Source organism: Petromyzon marinus, chromosome 79, assembly GCF_048934315.1.
Source record: "Petromyzon marinus isolate PM22_M1 ecotype Great Lakes invasive population chromosome 79, UKy_Petmar_22M1.pri1.0, whole genome shotgun sequence".
Taxonomy (NCBI): domain Eukaryota; kingdom Metazoa; phylum Chordata; class Hyperoartia; order Petromyzontiformes; family Petromyzontidae; genus Petromyzon; species Petromyzon marinus.
In genome coordinates, this window is record NC_133745.1 from 22,283,044 (window position 1) to 22,300,543 (window position 17,500).

Below are 17,500 nucleotides of genomic sequence, written 5' to 3' on the forward strand. Positions count from 1 at the left end.
GTGTAGTAGTGTATAGTGTAGTGTATAGTGTAGTGTAGTGGTGTATAGTGTAGTGTATAGTGTAGTGTATCATGTAGTGTAGTGTGTAGTGTATAGTGTAGTAGTGTGTAGTGTAGTGTAGAGTGTAGTAGTGTGTAGTGTAGTGTGTAGTGTAGTGTATAGTGTAGTGTATAGTGTAGTAGTGTGTAGTGTAGTGTATTATGTAGTGTAGTGTGTAGTGTAGTGTGTAGTGTAGTGTGTAGTGTATAGTGTAGTAGTGTATAGTGTAGTGTAGTGTATAGTGTAGTAGTGTATAGTGTAGTGTAGTGTATAGTGTAGTAGTGTGTAGTGTATTGTAGAGTGTAATGTATAGTGTAGTGTGTAGTGTAATGTGTAGTGTAGTGTGTAGTGTAGTGTAGTGTGTAGTGTAGTGTATAGTGTAGCAGTGTATAGTGTAGTGTGTAGTGTAGTGTGTAGTGTAGCAGTGTATAGTGTAGCGTATAGTAGTGTAGTGTAGTAGTGTATAGTGTAGTGTATCATGTAGTGTAGTGTGTAGCGGAGTGTATAGTGTAGTGTATAGTGTAGCAGTGTATAGTGTAGTGTATAGTGTAGCAGTGTATAGTGTAGTGTATAGTAGTGTAGTGTAGTAGTGTATAGTGTAGTGTATCATGTAGTGTAGAGTGTAGTGTAGTGTGTAGTAGTGTATAGTGTAGTGTATAGTAGTGTAGTGTAGTAGTGTATAGTGTAGTGTAGAGTGTAGTGTAGTGTGTAGCGGAGTGTATAGTGTAGTAGTGTGTAGTGTAGTGTGTAGTGTATAGTGTAGTGTATAGTGTAGTGTATAGTGGAGTGTAGTGTGTAGTGTATAGTGTAGTAGTGTATCGTGTAGTGTATAGTGTAGTGTATAGTGTAGTGTATAGTGTAGTGTAGTGTATAGTGTAGTGTATAATGTAGTGTGTAGTGTAGTGTGTAGTGTAGCGTATAGTGTAGTGTATAGTGTAGTGTAGTGTGTAGTGTATAGTGTAGTGTATAGTGTAGTGTGTAATATAGTGTATAGTGCATAGTGTAGTGTATAGTGCAGTGTAGTGTAGTGTGTAGTGTAGTGTATAGTGTAGTGTGTAGTGTAGTGTATAGTGTAGTGTGTAGTGTATAGTGTAGTGTGTAGTGTAGTGTGTAATGTAGTGCATAGTGTAGTGTATAGTGCAGTGTAGTGTAGTGTATAGTGTAGTGTATATTGTAGTGTATAGTGTAGTGTATAGTGCAGTGTGTAGTGTAATGTATAGTGTAGTGTATATTGTAGTGTATAGTGTAGTGTATAGTGCAGTGTGTAGTGTATAGTGTAGTGTATAGTGTAGTGTAGTGTATAGTGTAGTATATAGTGTAGTGTATAGTGTAGTGTATAGTCTCTATGGGTCTCTATGGGTCTCTATGGGTCTCTATGAGTCTCTATGTGCCTCTATGAGTCTATATGTGTCTCTATGAGTCTCTGTGTGTCTCTGTGGGTCTCTATGAGTCTCTATGTGTCTCTATGGGTCTCTGTGGGTCACTATGGGTCTCTCTGTCAACTCTATGGGTCTCTATGGGTCTCTGTGGGTCTCTATGGGTCTCTATGGGTCTCTGTGGGTCTCTGTGGGTCTCTATGTGTCTCTGTGTGTCTCTGTGTGTCTCTGTGTGTCTCTGTGGGTCTCTATGGGTCTCTATGGGTCTCTGTGGGTCTCTGTGGGTCTCTATGTGTCTCTGTGTGTCTCTGTGGGTCTCTATGAGTCTCTATGGGTCTCTGTGGGTCTCTATGTGTCTCTATGTATCTCTATGTGTCTCTGTGGGTCTCTATGTGTCTCTATGTGTCTCTGTGTGTCTCTGTGAGTCTCTATGAGTCTCTGTGAGTCTCTATGGGTCTCTATTGGTCTCTATGAGCCTCTATGTGTCTCTATGGGTTTCTATGGGTCTCTATGGGTCTCAATGAGTCTCTATGTGTCTCTATGATTCTCTATGGGTCTCTATGGGTTTCTATGAGTCACTATGGGTCTCTATGAGTCTCTATGGGTCTCTATGGGTTTCTATGAGTCTCTATGGGTCTCTATGAGTCTCTGTGTCAACTCTATGGGTCTCTATGAGTCTCTGTGGGTCTCTGTGGGTCTCTATGGGTCTCTATGGGTCTCTATGAGTCTCTGTGTCAACTCTATGGGTCTCTATGAGTCTCTGTGGATCTCTATGAGTCTCTATGGGTCTCTATGAGTCTCTGTGTCAACTCTATGGGTCTCTATGAGTCTCTGTGGGTCTCTATGAGTCTCTATGGGTCTCTATGAGTCTCTGTGTCAACTCTATGGGTCTCTATGAGTCTCTGTGGGTCTCTATGAGTCTCTGTGGGTCTCTGTGTCAACTCTATGGGTCTCTATGGGTCTCTATGAGTCTCTATGAGTCTCTGTGTGTCTCTATGAGTCTCTATGGGTCTTTATGAGTCTCTGTGGGTCTCTATGTGTCTCTATGAGTCTCTATGGGTCTCTATGAGTCTCTGTGGGTCTCTGTGGGTCTCTATGAGTCTCTATGGGTCTCTGTGTGTCTCTATGAGTCTCTATGGGTCTCTATGGGTTTCTATGAGTCTCTATGGGTCTCTATGAGTCTCTGTGGGTCTGTATGAGTCTCTGTGGGTCTCTGTGGGTCTCTATGAGTCTCTGTGTGTCTCTATGAGTCTCTATAAGTCTCTATGTGTCTCTATGGGTCTCTATGGGTCTCTATGAGTCTCTATGGGTCTCTATGAGTCTCTGTGGGTCTCTATGAGTCTCTGTGTGTCTCCGTGGATCTGCGTGCTCTCCGCGCGCCAGGTGCCAGGCTAGGTGCTGTTACCGTCATGTCGTTGACGAATCGCGCCAGGTACACCAACCTCACGCATCCCACGCTTAGAGAGATGACATCACCGCCATCACCGCCATCACCGCCATCACCGCCATCACCACCGCCATCACCGCCATCACCGCCATCACCACCGCCATCACCGCCATCACCGCCATCACCGCCACCCATCGCTCGACTGGCGATGTTCAAGATGAAGACATCCTGACCCTCTTCTGTGCTGACCACCTGTAAAGCATCATCATCAGCAGCAGCAGTAGCATCATCAGCAGCATCATCATCAGCAGCATCATCATCAGCAGCAGCATCATCAGCAGCAGCATCATCATCATCAGCAGCAGCAGCATCATCAGCAGCAGTAGCATCATCATCAGCAGCATCATTATCAGCAGTAGCATCATCAGCAGTAGCATCATCATCAGTAGCATCATCATCAGCATCATCAGCAGCAGTAGCATCATCATCATCAGTAGGAGCAGCAGCAGCAATAGCAGTATAATCACCACCATCATCAGGTGGGTGAGTGAGTAGGTGAGTAGGTGAGTGAGTGGGTGAGTGAGTGGGTGGGTGAGTGAGTAGGTGAGTGGGTGAGTAGGTGAGTGGGTGAGTGAGTGGGTGAGTGGGTGAGTGAGTGGTTGGGTGAGTGAGTGGTTGGGTGAGTGAGTAGGTGAGTGGGTGAGTAGGTGAGTGGGTAAGTGAGTGGGTGAGTGAGTGGGTGAGTGGGTGAGTAGGTGAGTGGGTGAGTGAGTGGGTGGGGTGAGTGAGTGGGTGAGTGAGTGGGTGAGTGGGTGAGTAGGTGAGTGGGTGAGTGAGTGGGTGCGTGGGAGGGTGAGTAGGTGAGTGGGTGAGTGAGTAGGTGAGTGAGTGAGTGAGTAGGTGAGTGTGTAGGTGAGTGAGTGAGTGTGTAGGTGAGTGTGTAGGTGAGTGAGTGAGTGAGTAGGTGAGTGGGTGAGTGGGTGGGTGAGTGGGTGGTTGAGTGAGAAGGTGAGTGAGTAGGTGAGTGAGTGAGTGGGTGAATGAGTGAGTGGGTAGGTGAGTAGGTGAGTGAGTGAGTGGGTGAGTGAGTGAGTAGGTGAGTGAGTAGGTGAGTGAGTAGGTGAGTGAGTGGGTGAGTGAGTGGGTGAGTGAGTGATTAGGTGAGTGAGTGAGTGAGTAGGTGAGTGAGTGAGTGGGTCTGCTGCAATGGGCCCCAGGCGCCCCACCCTTGCCTGGAAGCTCCCCCCAGGAGCCTGCGCTGGGCCCCGGGCCGGCGCTCACCTGAGGGTGGAGGGTGCCGGGGTGGGGGTCCCTGATGAGGATGCGGCTCAGCCGGGCCGAGACCTCCGTCAGGCCCGGGGAGAGGGAGACAGTGGAGTGTAGGCCTGGTGGGGGTGATGGTGGTGGTGGTGGTGTGGTGGTGGTGATGGTGGTGGTGGTGTGGTGGTGGTGATGGTGGTGGTGGGGGTGGTGGTGATGGTGGTGGTGGTGGTGACGGTGGGGATGGTGGTGGTGGTGGTGGTGGTGGGCGTGGTGGTGATGGTGGTGGTGGGGGTGGTGGTGATAGTGATGGTGGTGGTGGTGGGGGTGGTGGTGGTGGGGGTGGTGGTGGTGATGGTGATGATGGTGATGGTGGGGGTGGTGGTGGTGATGGTGGTGGTGGGGGTGATGGTGGGGGTGATGGTGGGGGTGGTGGTGATGGTGGTGGTGGTGGGGGTGGTGGTGGTGGTTATGGTGGTGATGGTGGTGGTGGTGGGGGTGATGGTGGGGGTGGTGGTGGTGGTAGTGGTGGTGGTGGTGGTGGGGGTGATGGTGGGGGTGGTGGTGGTGGTGGTGGGGGTGGTGGTGGTGGTGGTGGGGGTGGTGGTGGTGATGGTGGTGGTAGTGGTGGTGGGGGTGGTGATGATGGTGGAGGTGGATGTGGTGGTTGTGGTGATGGTGGTGGTGGTTGTGGGGGTGGTGATGGTGGTGATGGTGGTGGGGGTGGAGGGAGACATCAACAACATCGTCATCATTAACATAATCTGTGTATCTATGTGTCTGTGTATGTCTGTGTGTGTGTCTGTGTGTGTGTGTGTGTATGTCTGCTTGTGTGTCTGTGTGTGCATATGTCTGTGTGTGTGTCTGTGTGTCTATGTGTGTGTGTCTGTGTGTGTGTGTCTGTATGTGTGTGTCTATGTGTGTGTGTCTGTGTGTACGTGTCTGTGTGTACGTGTCTGTGTGTGTGTGTCTGTGTGTCTGTGTTTGTGTGTGTGTATGTCTGTGTGTGTGTCTGTGTCTGTGTGTGTGTGTCTGTGTGTGTCTGTGTGTGTGTGTCTGTGTGTGTGTGTCTGTGTGTGTGTGTGACTGTGTGTGTGTGTCTGTGTGTGTGTGTCTGTGTGTGTGTGTCTGTGTGTGTGTGTGTCTGTGTGTGTGTCTGTGTGTGTGTCTGTGTGTGTGTCTGTGTGTGTGTGTCTGTGTGTGTGTGTGTCTCTGTGTGTGTCTGTGTGTGTGTCTGTGTGTGTGTGTCTGTGTGTGTGTCTGTGTGTGTGTCTGTGTCTGTGTGTGTGTCTGTGTGTGTGTGTCTGTGTGTGTGTGTGTCTCTGTGTGTGTCTGTGTGTGTGTGTCTGTGTGTGTGTGTGTCTGGCACAAGCGTCGTGGTGACATCACCACCATTTAGTGGTGAATGGCGGTTGTTGTTGTTGTGTGGTTGTTGTTGTTGTGTGGTTGTTTGTTGTTGTTGTGTGTTTGTTGTTGTTGTGTGGTTGTTGTTGTGTGGTTGTGTTGTTGTTGTGTTGTTGTTGTTGTGTGGTTGTGTGGTTGTTGTTGTTGTTGTGTGGTTGTTGCTGTTGTGTGGTTGTGTTGTTGTTGATGTTGTTGTTGTTGTGTGGTTGTTGTTGTGTTGTTGTTGTGTGGTTGTTGTTGTGTTGTGTTGTTGTTGTTGTTGTGGTTGTTGTGGTTGTTGTTGTTGTGAGCAGCTGGAGGCTGAGCAAGGTGAGCTGAGTGGTGGTGATTGTGGTGGTTGTTGTGGTTGTGGTTGTTGTTGTGGTGGTTGTTGTGGTTGTTGTGGTTGTTGTTGTTGTGGTTGTTGTTGTTGTGGTTGTTGTTGTTGTGGTTGTTGTTGTGTTGTGTTGTTGTTGTGTTGTTGTTGTGTTGTTGTTGTGGTTGTTGTTGTGTGGTTGTTGTTGTTGTTGTGTTGTTGTTGTGTGGTTGTTGTTGTTGTTGTGTTGTTGTGTTGTGTTGTTGTTGTGTGGTTGTGTTGTTGTTGTGTTGTTGTGGTTGTTGTGTTGTTGTTGTTGTGTTGTTGATGTTGTTGTGTACCCAGCGAGGTGGCTAGTGCGATGTCGCGCTGCGTCTCCGTGATGCGGACGCTCAAATCGTCGGCCTGAACCACGACGCGCAGACAGACCCTGCCTGGACATCGTCAACAACAACAACAACAACATCAACAACAACAACAACAACATCATCAACAACAACATAAACATCATCAACAACAACAACATCATCAACAACAACATCATCAACAACAACAACATCAACAACTACATCAACAACAACAACAACATGGTCAACAACATGGTCAACAACATCATCAACAACAACATCATCATCATCAACTACATCAACATCAACAACAACATCAACATCATCATCATCAACTACATCAACATCAACAACAACAACAACAACATCATCAACAACAACATCATCAACAACAACAACAACATCAACAACTACATCAACAACAACAACAACATGGTCAACAACATGGTCAACAACAACATCATCAACCACATCATCATCATTATCGTCAACATCGTCGTCAACAACAACAACATCAACTACATCAACAACAACAACATCAACAACAACAACAACATCATCAACTACATCAACAACAACAACATCAACAACAACAACAACAACAACATCAACATCATCAACTACATCAACAACAACATCAACAACAACATGGTCAACAACATGGTCAACAACATGGTCAACAACATCATCAACCACATCATTATCATTATCGTCAACATCGTCAACAACAACAACATCATCAACTACATCAACAACAACATCAACAACAACATGGTCAACAACATCATCAACCGCATCATCATCATTATCGTCAACATCGTCAACATCAACATTACCGTAGAGAGAGAGAGACACGGGGAGAGAGACACGGGGAGAGAGAGACACGGGGAGAGAGAGAGACACGGGGAGAGAGAGACACGGGGAGAGAGAGACACGGGGAGAGAGAGACACGGGGAGAGAGAGACACGGGGAGAGAGACACGGGGAGAGACACGGGGAGAGAGACACGGAGAGAGAGACACGGAGAGAGAGAGACACGGGGAGAGAGAGACACGGAGAGAGAGACACGGGTAGAGAGACACGGGGAGAGACACGGAGAGAGAGACACGGAGAGAGAGACACGGGGAGAGAGACACGGGGAGAGAGACAGAGAGAGAGACACGGGGAGAGAGAGAGACACAGGGAGAGACACGGGGAAAGAGAGACACGGGGAGAGAGAGACACAGAGAGAGAGACAGAGGGAGAGAGAGACACGGGGAGAGAGACACGGGGAGAGAGAGACACAGAGAGAGAGACACGGGGAGAGAGAGACACGGGGAGAGAGACACGGGGAGAGGGAGACATGGGGAGAGAGAGACACAGGGAGAGAGACACGGGGAGACACGGGGAGAGAGACACGGGGAGAGAGAGACACAGAGAGAGAGACACGGGGAGAGAGACACGGGGAGAGAGAGACACAGAGAGAGAGACACGGGGAGAGAGAGACACGGGGAGAGAGACACGGGGAGAGAGAGACATGGGGAGAGAGAGACACAGGGAGAGAGACACGGGGAGACACGGGGAGAGAGACACGGGGAGAGAGAGACACACAGAGAGAGAGACACGGGGAGAGAGACACGGGGAGAGAGAGACACAGAGAGAGAGACACGGGGAGAGAGAGACACGGGGAGAGAGGCACGGGGAGAGAGAGACATGGGGAGAGAGAGACACGGGGAGAGAGACACGGGGAGACACGGGGAGAGAGACACGGGGAGAGAGAGACTCACGGTTTATCTGTCCGATACTCCCTGCTGATGCTGCTGCTGATGCTGCTGCTGATGCTGCTGCTGATGCTGCTGCTGATGCTGCTGCTGATGCTGCTGCTGATGCTGCTGCTGATGCTGCTGCTGATGATGATGCCGGAGCGAGTGAGGACAGGAAGCTGACGAACTCCGGGAAGGCTCCCGTGTGGAGAGACACGTCAACACGGGAGAAGTTCACCTACATAGACACACACACATAGACACACACACATAGACACACACACATAGAGACACACACATAGACACATCAACACGGGAGAAGATCACCTACACATAGACACACACACATAGACACACACACAGACACACACATAGACACACACACAGACACACACACACATAGACACACACAGACACAGACACACACAGACACACAGACACGTCAAGACGGGAGAAGTTCACCTACATAGACACAGACACATAGACACACACACAGACACACACATAGACACATAGACACACACACAGACACACACACAGACACGTCAACACGGGAGAAGATCACCTACATAGACAAACACACATAGACACACATAGACACATAGACACACACACAGACACGTCAACACGGGAGAAGATCACCTACATAGACACACACACACATAGACACACACACATAGACACACACATAGACACACACACACAGACACGTCAACACGGGAGAAGATCACCTACACATAGACACACACACACATAGACACACATACACATAGACACACACATAGACACACACACACACATAGACACACACACAGACACGTCAACACGGGAGAAGATCACCTACACATAGACACACACACAGACACACACACATAGACACACACACACACACATAGACACACACAGACACATCAACACGGGAGAAGATCACCTACACATAGACACACACACACATAGACACACACACACAGACACATCAACATGGGAGAAGTTCACCTACACATAGACACACACACAGACACACACATAGACACACACATAGACACACACACAGACACATCAACACGGGAGAAGTTCACCTACACACACACATAGACACACACACACACACATAGACACACACACACAGACACACACAGACATAGACAGACACACACACACAGAGACACATCAACACGGGAGAAGTTCACCTACACACACACACAAAGACAAAGATCCCCCGTATAGCCTTGACAGACTGTTGGGGCAAGTGCTGTTAGCGAGCACCTATGAAGGCCGGAACGGTACACGAGGGGGTGGGTGGCCAGCACCACGCCCGACCGCCTTTGTCTCCCTAGTGGCAATGTTTACACACCGCACCAGGTACTCATTTGAGGCTGAGTCGACCTAGGGGAGGCCCGGGACCAGTTCAGATAATCGTCACTGGTGTTGGCCGTGAGCGGGAATCGAACCCGGGTCGCCAGGTTCATAGCGCAGCGTAGCGCTAACCGCTACACTATCGCTCCCCCACACACACACACACATAGACACACACACACACAGACACACACACACAGTCACACACACAGACACATCAACACGGGAGAAGTTCACCTACACACACACAGACACACACACACCACGGTAGGTCCGCTGGTCCGTCACTATGTAGTCCAGCAGATGTTCTTGCTTGGACCCGGCATGCATCCATGATGTTGTGTGGATGCGCCGATGCCGGAACAGCGTGTTGGTAATTACAAGCCCATGGGCTGCACAAAAATCTAGCAGCCTCCTACCGTTGTTATTGAGCTGATCTGGCCCATGCCCTCCAATCACTCCAGACCAGATGCCAGCATCATGACCAACTCGGGCATTGAAGTCACCCAACAAGATGACTCTATCCCGAGGGGCCACTTTAGCCAGCACCTGTGACAGGAGGTCATAGAAGGCATCTAACTCATCGGCTTTGCCTGCATCCCTCCACGGATGTTCGTCTTCAGTGGGGGCATAAGTAACCACGACCACCATTCCTCGCCTCCGGTTGATGGGAAGGCGAGCCCAAAGTAGCCTGGGGCTTACAGCTTCCCACACCTCACCGCCACGCTCCCACGCCCCCCTTCATTCTTTTGTTCAAAAGAAGACCCACACCCTGTTATTTGGCAGTCTGCTGCCCCGAGTAGAGGACTGGCCACCCCTCATGGTGGCAGGAGCCAGAACCGGTCCACCGGACCTCCTGAATGCCACAGAGATACAGGCGGTACCGGTCCAGCTCCCGACAGAGGAGTGGCAGCCTCTCCTCCGCAGTGAGCGTTCGAACATTCCACGTGGCCACCCGTAGTGGCTTTTCGTTGTTTCTGGAGGAGCCCCGAGGGTAGAGATTCAATCTCCTGGCTCCGCCAATTGGGGTTTGGCCAGGAGACGTCATAGACGCCTGGCCCCCCGGGGCCTCCGGCATAAGCTTATTAGTTACATATTTCAGTTTAATTCGTGGTTTCGTGGTAATTAATTGAAGGTGGAGGGGTTACCAGCCCCTCGCACCCGTCCAGAACCCCCGTTTAGCCACTGTGGTGGTCACAGATGCCATTGAGGGGAGGAGCCAATCGGAATTGGCCCTCCCCCCACAGCACTGTCCACGACAGAGTTGCCCGTCCGGCACCGCGACACACACACAGTCACACACACACAGACAGACACACACACACACAGTCACACACACACAGACAGACCGTAGTGAGTGGATTGGTGGTTGTGGTGGTTGTGGTGGTGGTTGTGGTGGTTATGGTGAATGTGGTGGTGGTTGTGGTTGTGGTGGTGGTTGTGGTCGCGGTGGTGGTTGTGGTGGTGGTGGTTGTGATGGTGGTGGTTGTGATGGTTGTGGTAGCGGTGGTTGTGGTGGTGGTTGTGGTGGTGGTTAGGGTGATTGTGGTGGTGGTGGTTGTGATGGTTGTGGTAGCGGTGGTGGTTGTGGTAGTAGTGGTGCTTGTGGTGATTGTGGTGGTGGTTGTGGTTGCGGTGGTGGTGATGGTTATGGTGATTGTGGTGGTGGTTGTGGTTGCGGTGGTGGTTGCGGTGGTGGTTGTGGTGGTGGTGGTTATGGTGATTGTGGTGGTGGTTGTGATGGTTGTGGTGGTTGTGGTAGCGGTGGTGGTTGTGGTAGTAGTGGTGCTTGTGGTGATTGTGGTGGTGGTTGTGGTTGCGGTGGTGGTGGTTGTGGTGATTGTGGTGGTGGTTGTGGTAGCGGTGGTGGTGGTGGTTGGTGAATCACCGTCACAATCTGCTCCGTGTTCTCAAACGTTGATGCGAACCTCCTTCCCTTGGGGTCAGCCTGGAGACACCCACAATGCATCACTCCAGTCTACTCTCCCACAATGCATCACTCCACTGTCCTCTCCCACAATGCATCACTCTACTGTGTCCTCTCCCACAATGCATTACTCCACTCTCCTCTCCCACAATGCATCACTCCACTCTCCTCTCCCACAATGCATCACTCCACTCTCCTCTCCCACAATGCATCACTCCACTCTCCTCTCCCACAATGCATCACTCCACTCTCCTCTCCCACAATGCATCACTCCACTCTCCTCTCCCACAATGCATCACTCCACTATCTCCCACAATGCACCACTCCACTATCTCCCACAATGCACCACTCCACTCTCTCCCACAATGCACCACTACACTCTCCTCTCCCACAATGCATCACTCCACTCTCATCTCCCACAATGCATCACTCCACTCTCTCCCACAATGCACCGCCCCACTCTCTCCCACAATGCACCGCTCCACTCTCCTCTCCCACAATGCATCACTCCACTCTCCTCTCCCACAATGCACTACTCCACTCTCATCTCCCACAATGCATCACTCCACTCTATCCCACAATGCACCACTCCACTATCTCCCACAATGCACCACTCCACTCTCTCCCACAATGCACCACTCCACTCTCTCCCACAATGCACCGCTCCACTCTCTCCCACAATGCACCGCTCCACTCCCTCCCACAATGCATCGCTCCACTCACTGTGTGTGTGTCACTTGTGTCACTGTGTCACTGTATGTGTGTATGTGTGTGTGTCACTGTGTCACAGTGTATGTGTCACTGTGTGTGTCACTGTGTGTGTCACTCTGAGTGTGTCACTCTGAGTGTGTCACTGTGTGAGTGTGTCACTGTGTGAGTGTGTCACTGTGTGTCACTGTGTGTGTCACTGTGTGTCACTGTGAGTATGTCACTGAGTGTGTCATTGTGTGTGTGTGTCACTCTGAGTGTGTCACTGTGTGTCACTCTGAGTGTGTCACTGTGTGTGTGTGTCACTCTGAGTGTGTCACTGTGTGTCACTCTGAGTGTGTCACTGTGTGTGTGTCACTGTGAGTGTGTCACTCTGAGTGTGTCACTGTGTGTCACTGTGAGTGTGTCACTCTGAGTGTGTCACTGTGAGTGTGTCACTCTGAGTGTGTCACTGTGTGTGTGTGTCACTCTGAGTGTGTCACTGTGTGTCACTCTGAATGTGTCACTGTGTGTGTGTCACTGTGAGTGTGTCACTCTGAGTGTGTCACTCTGAGTGTGTCACTGTGTGTCACTCTGAGTGTGTCACTGTGAGTGTGTCACTGTGTGTGTGTCACTGTGAGTGTGTCACTGTGTGTGTGTCACTCTGAGTGTGTCACTGTGTGTCACTGTGAGTGTGTCACTGTGTGTCACTCTGAGTGTGTCACTGTGTGTGTGTCACTGTGTCACTGTGAGTGTGTCACTGTGAGTGTGTCACTGTGTCACTCTGAGTGTGTCACTGTGAGTGTGTCACTGTGTCATTGTGTCACTCTGAGTGTGTCACTGTGAGTGTGTCACTGTGTCACTCTGAGTGTGTCACTGTGAGTGTGTCACTGTGTCACTCTGAGTGTGTCACTGTGAGTGTCACTGTGTCACTGTGTCACTCTGAGTGTGTCACTGTGTGTCACTGTGTGTGTGTCACTGTGTGTCACTGTGTGTGTGTCACTGTGTCACTCTGAGTGTGTCACTGTGTCACTGTGTCACTGTGAGTGTGTCACTGTGTGTGTGTCACTGTGTCACTCTGAGTGTGTCACTGTGTGTGAGTGAGTGTGTCAATGTGAGTGTGTCACTGAGTGTGTCACTCTGAGTGTGTCACTCTGAGTGTGTCACTGTGTGAGTGTGTCACTGTGTGTCACTGTGTGTGTCACTGTGTGTCACTGTGAGTATGTCACTGAGTGTGTCATTGTGTGTGTGTGTCACTCTGAGTGTCACTGTGTGTCACTCTGAGTGTGTCACTGTGTGTGTGTGTCACTCTGAGTGTGTCACTGTGTGTCACTCTGAGTGTGTCACTCTGAGTGTGTCACTGTGTGTCACTGTGAGTGTGTCACTCTGAGTGTGTCACTGTGAGTGTGTCACTCTGAGTGTGTCACTGTGTGTGTGTGTCACTCTGAGTGTGTCACTGTGTGTCACTCTGAATGTGTCACTGTGTGTGTGTCACTGTGAGTGTGTCACTCTGAGTGTGTCACTCTGAGTGTGTCACTGTGTGTCACTCTGAGTGTGTCACTGTGAGTGTGTCACTGTGTGTGTGTCACTGTGAGTGTGTCACTGTGTGTGTGTCACTCTGAGTGTGTCACTGTGTGTCACTGTGAGTGTGTCACTGTGTGTCACTCTGAGTGTGTCACTGTGAGTGTGTCACTGTGTCACTCTGAGTGTGTCACTGTGAGTGTGTCACTGTGTCACTCTGAGTGTGTCACTGTGAGTGTCACTGTGTCACTGTGTCACTCTGAGTGTGTCACTGTGTGTCACTGTGTGTGTGTCACTGTGTGTCACTGTGTGTGTGTCACTGTGTCACTGTGTCACTCTGAGTGTGTCACTGTGTCACTGTGTCACTGTGAGTGTGTCACTGTGTGTGTGTCACTGTGTCACTCTGAGTGTGTCACTGTGTGTGAGTGAGTGTGTCAATGTGAGTGTGTCACTGAGTGTGTCACTCTGAGTGTGTCACTCTGAGTGTGTCACTCTGAGTGTGTCACTCTGAGTGTGTCACTCTGAGTGTGTCACTCTGAGTGTGTCACTCTGAGTGTGTCACTCTGAGTGTGTCACTGTGTCACTGTGAGTGTGTCACTGTGTCACTCTGAGTGTGTCACTGTGTGTGTGTCACTGTGTGTGTGTGTGTCACTGTGTGTGTCACTGTGTGTGTGTGTGTCACTGTGAGTGTGTCACTCTGAGTGTGTCACTCTGAGTGTGTCACTCTGAGTGTGTCACTCTGAGTGTGTCACTGTGTCACTGTGAGTGTGTCACTGTGTCACTCTGAGTGTGTCACTGTGTGTGTGTCACTGTGTGTGTGTGTGTCACTGTGTGTGTCACTGTGTGTGTGTGTGTCACTGTGAGTGTGTCACTCTGAGTGTGTCACTCTGAGTGTGTCACTCTGAGTGTGTCACTCTGAGTGTGTCACTCTGAGTGTGTCACTCTAAGTGTGTCACTCTGAGTGTGTCACTCTGAGTGTGTCACTCTGAGTGTGTCACTGTGTCACTGTGAGTGTGTCACTGTGTCACTCTGAGTGTGTCACTGTGTGTGTGTCACTGTGTGTGTGTGTGTCACTGTGTGTGTCACTGTGTGTGTGTGTGTCACTGTGAGTGTGTCACTCTGAGTGTGTCACTCTGAGTGTGTCACTCTGAGTGTGTCACTCTGAGTGTGTCACTCTGAGTGTGTCACTCTGAGTGTGTCACTGTGTCACTGTGAATGTGTCACTGTGTCACTCTGAGTGTGTCACTGTGTGTGTGTCACTGTGTGTGTGTGTCACTGTGTGTGTCACTGTGTGTGTGTGTGTCACTGTGAGTGTGTCACTCTGAGTGTGTCACTCTGAGTGTGTCACTCTGAGTGTGTCAATCTGAGTGTGTCACTCTGAGTGCGTCACTCTGAGTGTGTCACTCTGAGTGTGTCACTCTGAGTGTGTCACTCTAAGTGTGTCACTCTGAGTGTGTCACTGTGTCACTGTGAGTGTGTCACTGTGTCACTCTGAGTGTGTCACTGTGTGTGTCACTGTGTGTGTGTGTGTCACTGTGAGTGTGTCACTGTGTCACTCTGAGTGTGTCACTGTGTCACTCTGAGTGTGTCACTGTGAGTGTGTCACTCTGAGTGTGTCACTCTGAGTGTGTCACTCTGAGTGTGTCACTCTAAGTGTGTCACTCTGAGTGTGTCACTGTGTCACTGTGAGTGTGTCACTGTGTCACTCTGAGTGTGTCACTGTGTGTGTCACTGTGTGTGTGTGTGTCACTGTGAGTGTGTCACTGTGTCACTCTGAGTGTGTCACTGTGTCACTCTGAGTGTGTCACTGTGAGTGTGTCACTCTGAGTGTGTCACTCTGAGTGTGTCACTCTGAGTGTGTCACTCTAAGTGTGTCACTCTGAGTGTGTCACTGTGTCACTGTGAGTGTGTCACTGTGTCACTCTGAGTGTGTCACTGTGTGTGTCACTGTGTGTGTGTGTCACTGTGAGTGTGTCACTGTGTCACTCTGAGTGTGTCACTGTGTCACTCTGAGTGTGTCACTGTGAGTGTGTCACTCTGAGTGTGTCACTCTGAGTGTGTCACTCTGAGTGTGTCACTCTGAGTGTGTCACTCTAAGTGTGTCACTCTGAGTGTGTCACTGTGTCACTGTGAGTGTGTCACTGTGTCACTCTGAGTGTGTCACTGTGTGTGTCACTGTGTGTGTGTGTCACTGTGAGTGTGTCACTGTGTCACTCTGAGTGTGTCACTGTGTCACTCTGAGTGTGTCACTCTGAGTGTGTCACTCTGAGTGTGTCACTCTGAGTGTGTCACTCTGAGTGTGTCACTCTGAGTGTGTCACTCTAAGTGTGTCACTCTGAGTGTGTCACTGTGTCACTCTGAGTGTGTCACTGTGTGTGTGTCACTGTGTGTGTGTGTCACTGTGTGTGTCACTGTGTGTGTGTGTGTCACTGTGAGTGTGTCACTCTGAGTGTGTCACTCTAAGTGTGTCACTCTGAGTGTGTCACTCTGAGTGTGTCACTCTAAGTGTGTCACTCTGAGTGTGTCACTCTGAGTGTGTCACTCTGAGTGTGTCACTCTGAGTGTGTCACTGTGTCACTGTGAGTGTGTCACTGTGTCACTCTGAGTGTGTCACTGTGTGTGTCACTGTGTGTGTGTGTGTCACTGTGAGTGTGTCACTGTGTCACTCTGAGTGTGTCACTGTGTCACTCTGAGTGTGTCACTGTGAGTGTGTCACTCTGAGTGTGTCACTCTGAGTGTGTCACTCTGAGTGTGTCACTCTAAGTGTGTCACTCTGAGTGTGTCACTGTGTCACTGTGAGTGTGTCACTGTGTCACTCTGAGTGTGTCACTGTGTGTGTCACTGTGTGTGTGTGTGTCACTGTGAGTGTGTCACTGTGTCACTCTGAGTGTGTCACTGTGTCACTCTGAGTGTGTCACTGTGAGTGTGTCACTCTGAGTGTGTCACTCTGAGTGTGTCACTCTGAGTGTGTCACTCTGAGTGTGTCACTCTGAGTGTGTCACTCTAAGTGTGTCACTCTGAGTGTGTCACTGTGTCACTGTGAGTGTGTCACTGTGTCACTCTGAGTGTGTCACTGTGTGTGTCACTGTGTGTGTGTGTGTCACTGTGAGTGTGTCACTGTGTCACTCTGAGTGTGTCACTGTGTCACTCTGAGTGTGTCACTGTGAGTGTGTCACTCTGAGTGTGTCACTCTGAGTGTGTCACTCTGAGTGTGTCACTCTGAGTGTGTCACTCTGAGTGTGTCACTCTGAGTGTGTCACTCTAAGTGTGTCACTCTGAGTGTGTCACTGTGTCACTGTGAGTGTGTCACTGTGTCACTCTGAGTGTGTCACTGTGTGTGTCACTGTGTGTGTGTGTGTCACTGTGAGTGTGTCACTGTGTCACTCTGAGTGTGTCACTGTGTCACTCTGAGTGTGTCACTCTGAGTGTGTCACTGTGTGTGTGTGTCACTGTGTGTGTGTGTCACTGTGTGTGTGTCACTGTGTGAGTGTGTCACTGTGTGTGTGTCACTCTGAGTGTGTCACTGTGTGTCACTCTGAGTGTGTCACTGTGTCACTGTGTGTGTGTGTCACTCTGAGTGAGTGTGTCACTGTGTGTGTGTCACTGTGTGTGTGTCACTGTGTGTGTGTCACTCTGAGTGTGTCACTCTGAGTGAGTGTGTCACTCTGAGTGTGTCACTGTGTGTGTGTGTCACTGTGTGTGTGTCACTCTGAGTGTGTCACTGTGTGTCACTGTGTGTGTGTCACTGTGTGTCACTGTGTGTGTGTCACTGTGTGTCACTGTGTGTGTGTCACTGTGTCACTCTGAGTGTGTCACTCTGAGTGTGTCACTGTGTGTCACTGTGTGTGTGTCACTGTGTGTCACTGTGAGTGTGTCACTGTGTCACTGTGTGTGTGTGTCACTCTGAGTGAGTGTGTCACTCTGAGTGTGTCACTCTGAGTGTGTCACCTTCACGTAGCTGACAGTGAGGAGCCCTGACTGCGCTGACCGCTTTGACGACAGCAAACTCAGACGAGAGCCGTCAAGGTCTGGGACATCAACAACATCAACAACATCAACAACAACATCAACAACATCAACAACATCAACAACAACATCAACAACATCAACAACAACATCAACAACACCAACAACAACAACAACAACATCAACAACATCAA

General features: G+C 50.0%; 1 protein-coding gene across 1 annotated transcript in view; it reads right to left on the reverse strand.

Annotated features, from left to right (window-relative positions):
* The window catches only part of LOC116938466 (intermembrane lipid transfer protein VPS13A-like), a 93,464-nt gene that overhangs the window by 27,221 nt on the left and 48,743 nt on the right, over window positions 1-17,500 (reverse strand). The window contains exons 12-17 of the mRNA XM_076057107.1: window positions 17,289-17,368; window positions 11,094-11,153; window positions 7,874-8,087; window positions 6,103-6,195; window positions 4,084-4,187; window positions 2,821-3,054 (exon numbers count right to left, since the gene is read on the reverse strand). Of these exons, the coding sequence (XP_075913222.1) occupies window positions 2,821-3,054; window positions 4,084-4,187; window positions 6,103-6,195; window positions 7,874-8,087; window positions 11,094-11,153; window positions 17,289-17,368 (785 nt within the window). The remainder of the gene's footprint in view (window positions 1-2,820; window positions 3,055-4,083; window positions 4,188-6,102; window positions 6,196-7,873; window positions 8,088-11,093; window positions 11,154-17,288; window positions 17,369-17,500) is intronic.